Genomic DNA, 16837 nt, shown 5'->3' on the forward strand with positions numbered 1-16837 from the left:
TCCTAGACACAGAATCGTGACAAGTTATGATATCACAGCTTGTATTTCAGTTCACATCAAGCCAAAGTTGCAAGAAAACAAAACACATTTGGCAAGAATGAAGAAGGACACTGGGAGAGTGTTTTGGGGATCTACTAAACCTGACCCTTCCCGCTCCCAAGCATCATCCAAACAACCTGTGTAAAATTGCAACAAAGATGTGAGGAAATATGAGCCTTCTGGGTTATAATCATAAATCCTTTCCGGATCACAATCAAAAACCTCACCCACTTATCCATAGCTTTTTATGTAATGAACAAAGTCTTGTCCATTTATCCACAGCCTTTTTGGACCATAATCACAAACTAATTCACTGAAGAAGCTTATGATCACATTCCAGAACTGTAATGTGTTTGAGTCCATCGCTACCTCACAAAGCACTTTACAACCTTCTGCATTCTCTACCTTACTTCTAGCACGTGAATCATGGTTCTCGAGATGAAAAAGGAGCCAGACCTTTCCAAATCTAGATTTTAATACATTGTATATCCAAGAATTCCTCACCTGCCGAGGAACAATCGGCTTCCGAGCTCCTGTCGACAATCCTCCACCTACAAAATCGTCAAAGGCTGCGGTGTCTCCCAAGATATGCTTATCATAGCCGATGCCTTCAAATGTGATGAAGGTAGAATCACCTCCAATGATATGTATAGGAATGTCTACCTGGTTTGCAGAGAACACAAGAGAATCAGTGACTGATCATTTCCTAATCATTAAAGAACTGTCAGAAGAAACAGACACTCAGTCTTTCGGGGCTCATTTGTGGCAGCGGTCAGAGATTTTTTAAATGCTGACTGCCACCAGTTGAATTTTGCCCTGATATTCAGAACTAGCACTGAATATCCATACTCTGGCCACACCCAGAACAGAACTGAGTCATGGGTCAATGATCAGAAACAAACATAGGCGCTAGAGGCTGTTAGCGCCATACTAGCGCTTGCGTTGCTACCATCCCATGATCAGAGCCCCTGAGTGCATGAAATGTGTTTGCGGGCTCTGAACACAATTAGCATGCAAATGCATGCAAAACAGGGCTCTTAGTGCAAGCAGCATGCAAATGCATGCTAAATGTATTCCTCCCCAATGAACAGTGAGCAGCGCACCAAACACTGGCGTGCGGTCTGCGGTAAACCCTACGCTAGCTCAGAGCTGGCGTTAGGGTTTGCAGACCATTGGGGAGGAATTGTGAGCTCTGTCCAGCATGCATTTGCATGCTAGCAGCCCCCCCCCCCCCCGCAGGAGTAGGAACCCCGACCCCCCCCCCCCCAGCAACATGGGGGCTTGAGGTCTGGCGGACTTCCAGTCCCCCCCCCCCCCGAAACAAGTTCAGGGGGGCTGGAGATCCAGTGGTTCTCCAGCCCCCTAGCCTCCCCTAGAATCCCCTCAAATAGAGCCCTGGTGGCCCAGTGGGCCGCGAATCAACCCCCCCCCCCCCCCCAACCTGGTGGTCTAGTGGCTCTCCTCCCCACCCCCTACCTTTGTTGGAGGAGGGAGGTGGCCTCCCATTGGCACCACCTAAAAAATGGCGGTGCCCAGTCCTGCCCAGTGTATCCTGGGATGCGCTGGGCAGGGCTTCACACCATAGGATTGTGCCTGAGCACATGCTAAGGCACAATCCTCCCGCACTTTACCCTATGATCAGAGATAATACCGCACATAAATTTGCATGCAATTATCGCAGATCATAGGGGTGGTAAAGCCCTGCTCTGTTCCACCACTATTTTTACAGCTCTGTTCAGAACAGCACGGGGCTTTCGATCATCTGCCCATCAGTGCGATATTTAGCGTGTTACTGATTAGATAACTGGGTTGTGGGCTGAATATCAGTTTGCTTTAAAATAAGCATATCCCCTCCCTCCTCCCCAACAGCAAAACCCCTTTCTGACCCCTGTCCAAAAGAAGCCCCCTCCCCTTTCTGAAATCCACCTCAGCCTATCTTAGGCTCCCTGGTGATCTAGGGGGGTGGCTGAATAGAATCTAACCCCAATCGCTCCTGCATGTGTTAGAGGTTAGACTTCCATACAAGTTTCTTTTGAAAATACTGGTAACGGAATGACAGTAACAGAATTACAAACCCTTCCAGCTGAAATATATCTCTCTGTAACCCCAATGTCATCCCTTGAAGAATCTAAATGGCCTTTGGTCATGTTTACTTATTGAAAAAGAACTTTTTACGTTGTGGTGCTCCCTATTAATTTCCCCCCCCCCCCCCCACACACACACAATATTCAGCCAATGGCAGGCAGCGCAGTTAGCTGCCGCCACCGGCGCTGATCCTGAACATTTAATGCTGGGCCATATCTAGGGTTATTTTGGTTGGCTTTAACTGAACCGGCTATGTGGATATTCATCGCTGGCCGGTTAAGTTAACAGCAGGCAAAGACATAACTGCTATTTATGTGGTCCAATTTGCCAGCTAAACTTAGCTAGCCAGCACTTGATTATTTGCAGATAGCCGTCTATATCGCACAATATAGCCAGTTAGCCGCTAAGTGCTAATATTCAGCAGAGATAATCAGCTACCTTGCACTGAACATTAGCGCACTATTTAACTGGCCAGGAGTGCTGAATATCAGGCCCTTCATATTCTACTTTAAAGTGTTTTATTTTCCTACATTTTAGTTGTCAATTGACACAATGCTCACATCTTAGGAACAAATCTGTAGTGTGTTTAAGTCACGTTTTGTGCAATTTTCTCAATGTTTTATTTTGAAAATATGCTGCCTAGACTGACAGGATCACAAACCATGTGACACAGTTAAACAACTTAATATACTGCACATTTTATTTGGGTGACATTTTTTAAATGCTTATTGTATGATTTATTTATATGTTGCATTTTATATCATTTTAATACTGTTTCACTATATAAGTAATCAATTTCAGATTTATTTTTATGTTTATGTGATATTTTACATCATTTATATTTACGATTAGCACCTGAGGCAGCCCAAGAAGAACAAAACTTGGCCGAGTTGGGCATAGTTTATTATACCTCCCTCTTAGGACTTTCTGAGAAGCTCTGAGAAAAGAGGACATTTCTTTGAGTAAGTGAACATTTTTTGTACTCTGCACTCTGGTGATTTAAAGGTTGGGGTTTAAAAAAGGTAAGATAGGTTTACTGATAAAGACAGAATTTTAAAAAGCAAATGTTAATTACTACATAAGTACATAAGTAGTGCCATACTGGGAAAGACCAAAGGTCCATCTAGCCCAGCATCCTGTCACCGACAGTGGCCAATCCAGGTCAAGGGCACCTGGCACGCTCCCCAAACGTAAAAACATTCCAGACAAGTTATACCTAAAAATGCGGAATTTTTCCAAGTCCATTTAATAGCGGTCTATGGACTTGTCCTTTAGGAATCTATCTAACCCCTTTTTAAACTCCGTCAAGCTAACCGCCCGTACCACGTTCTCCGGCAACGAATTCCAGAGTCTAATTACACGTTGGGTGAAGAAACATTTTCTCCGATTCGTTTCCATACCCTTTTTCCATAGCTTCTAAAACTTCAGCCACAGCATACAACATTAACAGATAGCTTCTAGAAGGCACAGCAAAGCCTAGTTCAGTCTCCATTCCTACCCACCCTCCCCAATTCCCACCCATCCCTAGCACTGCTCTTCATTTATAGTCTTACATAATAGTCAATTATTTTAATTAGTATAACAAGAAGGGAGTTTTCATTAGTATTTAAATTACATTTAAGTACTTTCTGAGAAGCAAACACTAAATAAATCACACAATATACCATATAATCTTAAGGTTCTTTATATTAATCTAATATCCCTAGTACCTTACAAAGTTTAAACAGCACAATAATACTAAGATGCAGACAACAGTCCAACAGTAAGAGGGCTACTATCCAGTCTTTTGCATCGAGTGTCACATGTATGATTATCTCCCAGTTGGTAAGAGGTGATATGTGTGTTCTCGATGCAAAGAGCTCCTAGCTCTCAGAGAACAAGTGTGTTCTCTTGAGGCTAGACTAGCAGACTTGGAGGAGCTGAGGGAGACATAGAGGTACATAGAGGAGGTCTAAAGTGTTATTGTAGAGAAGTCCCACTTCCAGTCTGGCAGTCCCTGTGCTACCTTGGAGGAGGAAGGTATCCTAGAAGGAGAGCATCACCCTGGTGAAGTAGGAAGTAATCCTGCAGCCAGGACCTGCCCAACAAGGGATGCAATATCCTCTCGCACTGAGAATGTGTCTCCAGGAGCTTCTGCCCAGGAGGGAAGGATTACAACAGCTGTTGTAGTTGGTGATTCGATCATTAGGCATGTAGATAGCTGAGTGGCTAGTGGGGATGAGGATCGCCTGGTCATTTAGGTGGCAGACCTCACACATCACCTAGATAAGATTTTAGATACTTCTGGGGAGGAGTCTGCTATCTTGGTACATGTGGGTACCAATGACGTAGGAAGATGTGAGAGGAAAGTTCTAGAAGACAAATTCAGGCTCCTAGGTAGAAAGCTGAAATCCAGATCCTTCAAGGTAGCATTTTTGAAAATGTTCCCCATTCCACATGCAGGACCGAAGAGGCAGGCGGAGCTCCTCAGTCTCAATGCATGGTTGAGACAATGGTGCAAGGATGAGGGATTTAGATTTGTTAGGAACCGGACATTCTGGGGAAGGAGGAGCTTGTTCTGAAAGGATGGACTCCACCTTAAACGGGATGGAACCAAGCTGTTGGTGCTAACTTTTTAAAAGGAGATAAGAGCAGTTTTAAACTAAAATAGGGATGGGGAAGCCGACAATCACCCAGGAGCACATGGTTCAGTGGAATATCCTCAAAGGATACTACTGAAACAGGACATTTAGAAAATTCCAATAGAGAGTTTTCAATAATGGTGAAAGAAAGCCAGGAGCGTTTAATGGAAGAACAGAGTAAAAGGATGCAAATTACCCCGTCAACTTCAAAGCAGCTTGTAGATGCTAGGAAAAAAACACAATTTGAAGTGTCTATACACAAATGCTAGAAGCCTTAAAAAAATAAGATGAGAGAGTTGGAGTATATAGCACTAAATTAAGACGTAGATATAATAGGCATTTCAGAGACCTAGTGGAAGGACAATCAATGGGACTCTGTGTTATCAGGGTAAAAATTATAACGCAATGATAGAGTGGATCAAATTGGAGGGAGGTTGCCGCTATATGGAGTGGAGGAGTGGCCTAGTGGTTAGGGTGGTGGACTTTGGTCCTGAGGAAGTGAGTTCGATTCCCGGCACAGGCAGCTCCTTGTGACTCTGGGCCGCATTGAGCCTGCCATGAGTGGGAAAGCGCGGGGTACAAATGTAACAAAAAATTAAAAAAAATATATATATATGTTAAAGAGGACTGTGAATAGTGGAGTGCCGCAGGGATGTGTACTAGGACTGGTGCTATTTAACATATTTATAAATGATCTGGAAAATGGAACAATGAGTTAGGTGATTAAATTTGCAGATGACACAAAACTATTCAAAGTTGTCAAAACACATGCGTGCGGATTGTGAAAAATTGCAGGAAGACCTTAGGAAACTGGAAGACTCAGCATCTAAATGGCAGATAAAATTTAATGTGGACAAATGCAAAGTGATGCACATTGGGAAGAATAATCCAAATTATAGTTAACTGATGCTAGAGTCCACCTTGGGAGTTCGGAGTCGGCACCCAAGAAAAAGATCTAGGTGTCATTGTAGACAATATACTAAAATCTTCTGCCCAGTGTGTTGCAGCGGCCAAAAAAGCAAACAGGATGCTAGGAATTATTAGGAAATGGATGCAAAATAAGACCAAGAATATTATAATGCCTCTGTATTGCTCCATGGTGCGACATCACCTTGAGAACTGCGTTCAATTCTGGTTGCTGTATCTCAAGAAAGACATAGCAGAATTAGAAAAGGTTCAAAGAAGAGTGACCAAAATGTTAAAGGGGATGGAACTCCTCCCATATGAGGAAAGGCTAAAGAGGTTAGGGCTCTTCAACCTGGAAAACAGATGACTGAGGAGGGATATGATTGAGGTCTATATAAACCCTGAGTGGTGTAGAACTGGTAGAAGGGAATCGATTTTTCATTCTTTCAAAAAGTACAAAGACTAGGGGAAACTCAATGAAACTACATGGAAACACTTTTAAAACAAATACGAGGAAACATGTTTTCACTCAAAGAATAGTTAAGCTCTGGAACTCGTTGCCGGAGGATGTGATAATAGCAGTTAAAGTATCTAGGTTTAAAAAAAGGTTTGGACAGCTTTCTGGAGGAAAAGTCCATAGTCTGTTATTGAGACGGACATGGGGGATGTCACTGCTTAGCCCACAATTGGTAGCATGGAATGTTGCTACTAATTGGGTTTCTGCCAGGTACTTGTGACCTTGATTGGTCACTGTTAGAAATAGGATAATGGACTAGATGGATCATTGGCCTGACACAGTATGGCTATTCTTATGTCCTTAATTAATAAATTCTTCTTTATACTACTTTGGTCTGCTCACTTTTCTGCAAGTAAAGCTGTAGTACAGTTCTATAGAACATTACATTTCAAGTCAGACTTTAAATATAATAGTGAGAAGTTCATGTCGTAAGAAGGAGAACTTCTAGAGCAGGGATATGTTGTTCACATGAAAGGAGGTTCTCATAAGTACATAAGTAATGCCACATTGGGAAAAGACCAAGGGTCCATCGAGCCCAGCATCCTGTCCACGACAGCGGCCAATCCAGGCCAAGGGCACCTGGCGAGCTTCCCAAACGTACAAACATTCTATACAATCAAGCCATTGTGACATCACTAATGAGGTTGGCTCTTATTGGTGGAATGAGCCACTATGACATCACAATAGGTTAAATCACTGCTCTATGTAATAAAAGTGAGCCAAGTAGAGGACATAAGTACATAAGTAATGCCACACTGGGAAAAGACCAAGGGTCCATCGAGCCCAACATCCTGTCCACGACAGCGGCCAATCCAGGCCAAGGGCACCTGGCGAGCTTCCCAAACGTACAAACATTCTATACAATCAAGCCATTGTGACATCACTAATGAGGTTGGCTCTTATTGGTGAAATGAGCCACTATGACATCACAATAGGTTAAATCACTGCTCTATGTAATAAAAGTGAGCCAAGTAGAGGACATAAGTACATAAGTAATGCCAGACTGGGAAAAGACCAAGGGTCCATCGAGCCCAGCATCCTGTCCACGACAGCGGCCAATCCAGGCCAAGGGCACCTGGCGAGCTTCCCAAACGTACAAACATTCTATACAATCAAGCCATTGTGACATCACTAATGAGGTTGGCTCTTATTGGTGGAATGAGCCACTATGACATCACAATAGGTTAAATCACTGCTCTATGTAATAAAAGTGAGCCAAGTAGAGGACATAAGTACATAAGTAATGCCACACTGGGAAAAGACCAAGGGTCCATCGAGCCCAGCATCCTGTCCACGACAGCGGCCAATCCAGGAATGTTTCTTGATGAAAATCCAACTTTGAAAATGGGTCATACAAAATTCTATTCACTAAGATCACAGTTCTTATACTTTAAGCAGGACACACCAGTGGCAGTGTGCCTATGCCACTACCATGAAAATTTCAACCTGTTAATATCTGAACTAGCAAACGTATTAAGGAGATGCCAGCTGAGTTTCGTGACTTCTTTCAAAGCAGGAACAGCGCATGACTTCTGACTGTGAAAAGTATGCTGATAGTTTCAAGAGGTATTTTCTTTTTTTTTTTTGAGAAATTGGGAACCCTAAAGGACTGCCTCACCTGTCTTGAGAAGGAGCTACCATATTTTCATGAACACATGTTCATCAAAAAGCAGCAAAGTGACTTCTTCATATGGAGAAAAAAATGCAGTGTGAAAGTTCGGCAATTGTGCAAGTTGATTTTACTGAGAATTTCAATCTTCAGTCACAGGCTGAGATACAAAGTGCTCACTGGAGCCACAAACAAGTGACAACCTTCAGTGCATGCTGTTGGCTTGGTGTGGGCCATGGTAAACGTTTTGCACTGCTGAGTGATGAACTTGAAAACAAGTATGCTATTGTGTATTCCTTGATCAAGACACACCATCCACAGTTAAAGCAGGTTGCATTCTCTAGTGATGGGTCAGCCGCACATTTCAAGCAGAAATTCTTCTGCAACCTCACACTTATAAAGGTAGCTTATTATTTAGATGTCCAGTGGCAGTTCTCTCCATTGGGAACGTGGAAAAGGGGGAGTCATGAAATGAAATTAGAAGTGGAAAACACATTGCTAATGCCGATACCTTTGCTCAGACTGCTGCCAAGAAAGCCTCTAATGTCACGTTTCTGAAGGTCATTGCAGAGGAAATACACAGCCAGTGAGATGCGCTGGATGGTATCAGGGCGGTCTGCGGCACAAAACGTACACAGTGCTTCATACCCACTGGTAAGTATCATATTATAAGCAAGTGATATTACGACAGTATGAAGGGTGAAGCGTAGAAAGATGAAGTGACAGAGAAAATATAAGATGAACAGGAAAGAGAAGAGAAAGATGGGGGGAAAATGGAGAAAACAGTCAAGGCAATCGAGGAAAACTTGTACTTGTCAAATAATGTACAAGGAATCGAGAAAGATTTTATGGAAGACAGGTTGTTGCTGTTAGCACTAATGACAACATAATAGAGCTGTCATTCCTGTGTAAACAGGACACATTTCATTTCCCTCACAGTCAGCTTGACAGCTGTCAAGTTGTTGAGAAACTGCCTGGAACCATGTTTGCTTCATGTCACCAGTTGTTGCGGGATCATTATTGTGTAACAGTGTATACTTGCAGTCCTCTCTTTACTGGATTTTATTTAAAAACTAGTAAAAAAGGCCCGTTTCTGCCTCTGATGAAACGGGCGCTAGCGGGCACAGGAGTCCCTTACGCTAGTCTCCCTGGTGGTCTAGAGGTACCTGTTCGGTCGAGGCAGGAAAGAAAGAGCCCCCTCTTTCCTGCCCGTAGCGGTGCTGCTAGCTGCCTTGCTGCATCGTGTGGGAGTCCGGCTCTCGGCGTTTCAAAATGGCCGCCGTGAGTTGAAGTCTCGCGAGGCAGCTTCAACTCTCGGCAGCCATTTTGAATCGTCGAGAGCCGGACTCAGACACGATGCAGCCGGGCAGCTAGCAGCAGCACTCCGGGCAGGAAAGCGGGGGTTCCTTCATTCCTGCCCGAGCGAACAGGTACCGCTAGACCACCAGGGATAGCGGCGTAAGGGGAGGGGAGGTGATGAGGGGAAGATTGTGCTACTGGGGGCGGGGCGGTACCCTGAAAGGGGCGGGGCGATTGGGCGAAAGGGGCCGGGGTGATGGGCACGTCGGCGGCGGCTGGGATTTCTTGGAAGGGGAGGAGTATACTGCTCCCCGTGCGTTCATTTGCCTTGTTTTCTTGTTCCGCCCTCGACGTCATCACGTGTGTCACGAGGGCGGGGCATGAAGACATGGTGAGTGTTGTGGCTTCACCACCATGAACTTACGAACCGGTGTATGAGTGCCTGCAGTGACGTCAGTGTCCTCAGAACGTTGAGGGTGCGTTTTATTATAGTAGATTATCTGCAGCTTGAATATGATTTATGGTAGTTGTGGATTAGACAACTTTTCAGTTGCACCTGTTTGTCATTCCATTACTGTTCTTCAGTCAATTTGCTGCTATGATATTTGCATTTTGCAAATATTCTAATGTTCATACACATGTTATTGTTTTATTTTTGGGGGGGATTACTTTGTATAGGCTGCGTAGTGCAGTTGCAAGTACTGGACTGACTTCTGCCATGTTCTAAACCCACTCTCTCAAGCTGATGTCCAAAATTTGTCATTCCGTTACCAGTGATGTTCCTGCTAGTTTCCTAAAAGCTACAACAGTCTAAAACAAACACAAAGCACTACAAGTAAGGCCAACTGCAATGTACAAAAACCATGTGTCAGTCTGTCCAGATATTCACTGATGTGTTAAAAGATTGTAGAAAGTTAGTCACTCTATTGTTTATGGAACAAACAGCTGAAATTAACCCCTATGTAAGAGTAAATTGGCAGTTGAGGGAATTGTTTGCATTAGTTCTAAGTTCTACAGTTTTTTGCAACCACATCCAAAGTGATTTATCTAGGGCAACGGAGGGTTAAGTGACTTTACCCAGAGTCACAAGGAGCTGCAGCGGGAATTGATCCCAGTTCCCCAGGACCAAAGTCCACTGCACTAGCCACTAGGCTACTCCTCCACTCCAGGTTTCTAGTCCATGCAATCCTGAGGTGTGAAGCCTAGTCCTTCTATGAACGAATGTTAACCTTGTGCTGGATTGCTGTCCCTTACAGAATAAGTCTTGGCCTCCAGTGGGGAGAATATCCATTCTATGAGAGCACTAGTGCCTGGCAGGATCTCCCCTCGTGGGTTTAAGCACTGAAAAACAGGATGCTGGAAGTTCTGCAGCTGGATGTTCCTCAGTGGATCCAGCTGAACTTCATACACAACGTTCACTGCTCCTCCATTGTACAGCTCATAGATCTGCAGCCAAGACAAAGTTCATTGTTACTTATATACATGCAGTAGTTAGCAGCAGTCAATCAATTGTCAGGAAAACCAAGTTACTTACATATAACAGGTGTTCTCTGTAGATACTATCATAGGAAGTCCTCGCAATTGGGTGATGTCATCTGACACAGCCCGGCACAGGAAAAGAATCCCCTAGCTTTAGCTGAAGAGCTTTAGACTTGACAACACACAGAGAAACCTTAATACAACACCTGGTATAGGTAAGAAACTCAGTTTTCTCCTTGAATAAGCAAGACAGTAATTGCTCACTCACAAATGGGACTCCCTAGTTACAGGCTACCTTTAACATAAAAAGGAGAAACACAGGAAGAACAGACTGCCAACAGGTAGACAAGAAATATATTTTTGTAAGCAACAGACCTTTTCAGTGTTTGTGCTTTTTTTGGTTAATGAATGAAATGGCCCTTAGAAGAGATGAAGTTGGATTCTAAACCTCAAAGAAATTCCACAGAGCAGACTGACCAAACCTATTGTCTAAGGCCATAGCTAGCTATGTGTGGCTAGTGTGGGCCACACAGGATGAGGGCGCCAAAATTGTGCCCCATCTGTTGGCTTTCCTTGCTGGCATAGGGTCGCCCAAATCGGCATAATTGAAAGCTGATTTTGGGCGTCCTCAACTGGGTGGGAGGGGGTTAGTGACCACTGGGGGAGTCAGGGGAGGTCATCCCTTACTCCCTCCGGTGGTCATCTGGTCAGTTCAGGCACCTTTGTGAAGCTTGGTAATAAGAAAAAATGGACCAAGTAAAGTCGGCCAAGTGCTCGTCAGGGACACCCTTCTTTTTTCCATTATCGCTCGAGGATGCCCATCGGTTAGGCACGCCCCAGTCCCGCCTTCGCTAAGCCTCCAACAGGCCCCCAGGAACTTTGGTCGTCCCCGCGACGGGAAGCAGTAGGGGACGCCCAAAATCGGCTTTCGATTATGCCAATTTGGGCGACCCTGAGAGAAGGACACCAATCTCCCGATTTGTGTCGAAAGATGGGCGCCCTTCTCTTTCGAAAATAAGCCTGTAAGTCTAGGTTGGGACTGAGTCCTTCAGTTTTCTTCGTGACTAGCAAATACTTAGAATAAAATCCCCACCTTCTTTTCCCTGATGTAAAGGGCTTAATTGCGTTGGCCTCCAAGAGGGAGGTGTATTCCTTCATAAGTATTACCTGATGCTAAGACTTTGACCAAGATATTCTCCCTAGTTAATTTAAAAGGAATTTGAATAGATGTAATCCATATCCATTCTGAATATTCTTCCCAGCTGTCCAAGGTTACATTGGGTAAACATTTTCCCCCTAATTCTATATATAGCGCTCAAAATTGCATGTGCAAATTAAGCACACAATTTAATTGCTTAATGAGCAAATTCATTCTGATATTTTGGCACTAACATTGGCACTAATTGGCAATAATTTGAATTTACACACACATCTTTATAGTCGCTATTCTATAAAGATGTGAGCATAAAATTTTCCACGTGGATCCAAAAAGTGGGTGTGGTGATGGGAGGGGCATGGGTAGGTCAGGGGCATTTCTAGGATTTGCACACAGCGTTATAGAATTCAAAGGATGCATGTCTAATTTACGTGTGGGATTTACACCAGGGTTCAATTGGTGTAAATCCTCATGCCCCAAACTGGGCGCAGATCCATACAGGTCCTTGACACCAATGCCATGCACTGAGCAGACATGAGAAAGCATCGACATTGGTCCTCATCAGAGAACGATGCTGTGAGCAGGGAGATTTTGGCTACTGACATCTGTTAGGCACCCACAAAGAGAAGACTGCTTGATCTCTTCAAACTTGAGAATATCATTCTCAAAGGGCCTGGGACTATTATATGCCTAACATGACCAAGGAAATATCTGCTGTAACCCATTACTACTACTACTATTTAAAATTTCTATAGCGCTACAAGGCGTACGCAGCGCTGCACAAACATAGAAGAAAGACAGTCCCTGCTCAAAGAGCTTACAATCTAATAGACAAGAAATAAAGTAAGCAAATCAAATCAATTAATGTGTACAGGAAGGAGGAGAGGAGGGTAGGTGGAGGCAAGTGGTTACGAGTCAAAAGCAATGTTAAAGAGGTGGGCTTTCAGTCTAGATTTAAAGGTGGCCAAGGATGGGGCAAGACGTAGGGGCTCAGGAAGTTTATTCCAGGCGTAGGGTGTAGCGAGACAGAAGGCGCGAAGTCTGGAGTTGGCAGTAGTGGAGAAGGGAACAGATAAGAAGGATTTATCCATGGAGCGGAGTGCACGGGAAGGGGTGTAGGGAAGGACGAGTATGGAGAGATACTGGGGAGCAGCAGATTGAGTACATTTATAGGTTAGTAGAAGAAGCTTGAACAGGATGCGAAAACAGATAGGGAGCCAGTGAAGCGACTTGAGGAGAGGGGTAGTATGAGTAAAGCGACCCTAGCGTAAGACGAGACGGGCAGCAGATCATACCAGATATGATACTAGAAGTCCTCAAGGGGGAGCTGGATAGGAGGAGAGACATTTGTTTTGTCATCTGGCGACTCCTGCGGTTTCAGCATTCAGACAAATGGATGTCATGCCAGTTCTCAAAATTCATATGGTGCTTGGAAGCATTTCATTGATACAGAGGAATCAAGTGCCTAGGAGTTGATGCCAGCTGCCCTGATATCAATATAGAATGAATCAGAGAGGACGCTTTCTCACGGTGTTAGTCAGCACTGATATCTCGAGCCCAGCAGTCAAGAAGAGCCCTTATTGAGGTTCATACTTCAGCAACGGAGCACGTCTTTTCTCCAGAGGAACAGAGAAAATCCCCTCTAGAGGATCTCTTCTTCATTGATTTTGTTAAAGAAATAGCACAGGTCATTTCATTTCAGTTAGAGAAAGAGGAAGAAACCAGGATATGAATGTTGGATATTCTTTAATTCCTTGGACCCTCTCAAGAAAGGTGAGACATTGCCAATTCACAAAATCCTTAGGGATAAACAGATGAGGATGTGGGAGACCCTCTCTCTGTACACCTTGTGAAGATGAAGATAGGTCCTGTGTATAGCAACCAGAAAACTTCCAATGCAGTGTAAAATATAAAGATAGCGGATGGCAAGGATGGTGTAAGGGGGTGCAACTAAGGTAGCTGCCTTTGCCTCCCTGGCTAGAGAGGGCCCCAAGCCTGCCTGAAGCTGAAGAGGGCACAGTCTGGACAGCAGGATATACTAATGCCTGAAGTATGGGAAATAACATTTTAGACATTGAGGCTATGTTGGAAGAAGTTGATTTGGATTTAGTGACGATCACAGAGACATGGTTCACAGAGAACCATGACTGGAATATAGATATACCAGGCTACAATCTGTTCAGGAAAGACAGGGTAGGAAAAATTGGAAAGGAAATTGAATTATATGTTAAATATAATATTAAAGCCACAGAATTGCCGGACCTACAGGGTAAGGAACAGGCACTGTGGGTCAATCTGGAAAGAGGGAATGGCAAATGTATTTACATTGGTGTGATATACAGGCCCACAACAAGATAACAAGGATCAGTTATACCATGTAAAAAATACAGCTATCTGAGATATACAGGCCTCTTTCACAGACAGAAATGGACAGAGATTTAATTGATGCCATTCAAAATATAGCTGTGAAAGGAGAAGTACTACTAATAGGTGAATTTAATATGCCAGATGTTGATTGGGATATTTCGATTACAGGGTTTTTTTAAGAAGCAGGGAGATCCTGGATTCTCTACAGGGGTCACTATTCCAGCAGTTGGTAATGGAACCCACGTGGGACGGGGCCATACTGGACTTAGTGCTTCCTAATGGGGAGAGAGTTTCTCATGTTATAATAGGTGATCATCTGGCATCCAGTGATCAACAGATGGTGTGGAAAGATTGGTATGGAAAGGGTTCATTCAAAAGTGAAGGTTCTACACATCAAAAAAGCTAACTTTATTTCAAGGAATTTTTGGTTAGATAAGATCATCTGGAAGTAGTTGGAAAGCAGTGGGCAAAACTGAAAGGAGCTTATTATAAGGGCAATAAACCTTTTCATAAGAAAAGTAAATAAAAGTAAGAGGAAAAGGAGGCCACTGTAATCCATTAGATTCCAAAAACTTTACTATTCTCTGTTTTAAAAGCCTTTCCGTTAATTTCTTTGACATGGTTGCCAGACAGTTTGATCGAGAGAGAGCGTAGATGTGGTATATTTAGATTTTAGTAAAGCCTTTGATAAGGTCCCACATAGACAACTAATAAATAAACTGAGTGCCCTTGGTATGGACCCTAAAGTGACTGGTTGAGTGAAAGGCAACAGAGGGTAGTGGTAAATGGAGCTCATTCAGACGAAAAGGATGTTACCAGTGGTGTGCCACAAGGTTCGGTTCTTTTTAACATTTTTGTAAGTGTAACCCAGGTCTTGCTCTACACTAGCTCAGTTCGCCTCAGGGGCTCAGACACCCCCAGCAGACCTGGGCCACAGGGATATGGTTTTCTCTCTCTTTCACAGTCTCTCTCCAACTCACACAGTCACAAAGATCTCCCTCCAAGCTTGGGCATGGGACAAGGCCGGAATAGAGATCTGGAAAGTGGTGGGGAATTAAGTGGGACTTCTCAATGGTACCCGGCCAGTCCGGAGAGCAAGTGTCCTCACTCCTGCTCCAAAGACCACACTGTACTACAAGGATTTGATATTATGCACAGTAAACTTTACTGAACTTTCTCAACAGGCAGGTAAACCTCTTTGTAACTTCTTATTTACACCAGGCATTTGTTTTTAAGTGATTCTTTCCTCCAATCAAGACAATGTACCACAGTCTCAGCCACGGCTCCAAAATTTCCAATATGAATATTAATTATGCACATATTCACAGCTCCCCCAGTCCTTTACCCATCCCTTTGGCCAAGTAATAATCTAAGGCTGCTCCTGATAATCCTGATCACAATCCGGTTCTCCTTCAGACACAGAACCTTTTGGCTGTCCTTCTTCCAGTGACGCACTTCTTAGAGCTGCACCCTGGCCTTGAACAGGCTTCCTCTGCTCTGGTCCTTGCTTCCAGGCTAGATTCCCCTTACCCACCCAGAGCACCATACTCCTTCTCAGTTGCTACAGTTAGGAGCAGCAACTACACCATAATTCAGCCTTGGTTTATTCTGTCTATTCAAGACCCCCCTCTCTTCCAAGAGTCCCGACAGGGGTACAGGCAATCAAAACCCCTCGTGCCTTGCACAATACTTACATTTATTAACTTTCAAACACCTCCCGGGCTAGATCACAGTCCACCCATTGAGCTCACTCCTTTCTCCCAGAAACTCTGGAGAGTTCTTGCATGTTCTGATTAGTAATACCCATTTCAATGGGGTATTACATAAGTGATATTGCTAAAGGGCTGTCTGGTAATACCAAAATCTGCAATAGGGTAGACACCCCTGATGGAGTGGATAACATGAGGAAGGACTTAGCAAAGATAGAGGAATGGTCTGGAATTTGGCAGCCAAGATGTAATGCTAAAAAACGCAGGGTCATGCATTTGGGCTGCAAAAACCCAAAGGAACAGCGCAGTTTAGTGGGTGAAGAACTTTTGTGCATGAAAGAGGAGTGAGTCTTGGGTGTGATCATATGGGATGATCTTAAGGTGGCCAAACGGGTAGAAAAGGCGAATGCAAAAGCTAGAAGAATGCTTGGGCGCATAGGGAGAGGAATGGCCAGTAAGAAAAAGGAGGTGATGATGCCCCTGTATAAGACTCTGGTGAGACATCATTTAGAATATTGTGAACAATTCTGGAGACCTTATCTTCCAAAAGATATAAACAGGATAGAGTTGGTCCAGAGGGCGGCTACTAAAATAGTCAGTTGTCTTTGTCATAAAGCACATGGGGACAGACTTAAAGATCTCAATGTGTATATTTTGAAAGAAAGGTGGGAGAGGGGAGATATGATAGAGACATTTAAATACCTACGTGGCATAAATGCTTCAACTGAAAGGAAACTATGGAATGAGGGGACGTAGGATAAAGGTGAGAGGGGATAAACTCAGAAGTAACCTGATGAAAACAGTATCTGAATTTGAGAGAGCTTGGAACAAATACATAAGATCTCTAAGGGAGTGATAGTGGGAGTAGATGGCATGGATGGGCAGACTGGATAGGCCATAAAGAGGCATATTTTCAAAGCACTTAGCCTTCCAAAGTTCCATAGGTTTCTATGGAACTTTGGAAGGCTAAGTGCTTTGAAAATATGCCTAATGGTCTTTTATCTGTTTCTATTGAGCAGTATTAATAGCACAAACCCCAGAATCCCAACC

General features: G+C 43.8%; 1 protein-coding gene across 1 annotated transcript in view; it reads right to left on the minus strand.

The window, feature by feature from the left end:
- The window catches only part of LOC115459632 (cilia- and flagella-associated protein 65-like), a 221962-nt gene that overhangs the window by 81884 nt on the left and 123241 nt on the right, over positions 1-16837 (minus strand). Inside the window, exons 23-24 of the mRNA XM_030189437.1 lie at positions 10331-10522; positions 544-702 (exon numbers count right to left, since the gene is read on the minus strand). Of these exons, the coding sequence (XP_030045297.1) occupies positions 544-702; positions 10331-10522 (351 nt within the window). The remainder of the gene's footprint in view (positions 1-543; positions 703-10330; positions 10523-16837) is intronic.

Source organism: Microcaecilia unicolor, unplaced genomic scaffold (genome assembly GCF_901765095.1).
Source record: "Microcaecilia unicolor unplaced genomic scaffold, aMicUni1.1, whole genome shotgun sequence".
NCBI lineage: Eukaryota > Metazoa > Chordata > Amphibia > Gymnophiona > Siphonopidae > Microcaecilia > Microcaecilia unicolor.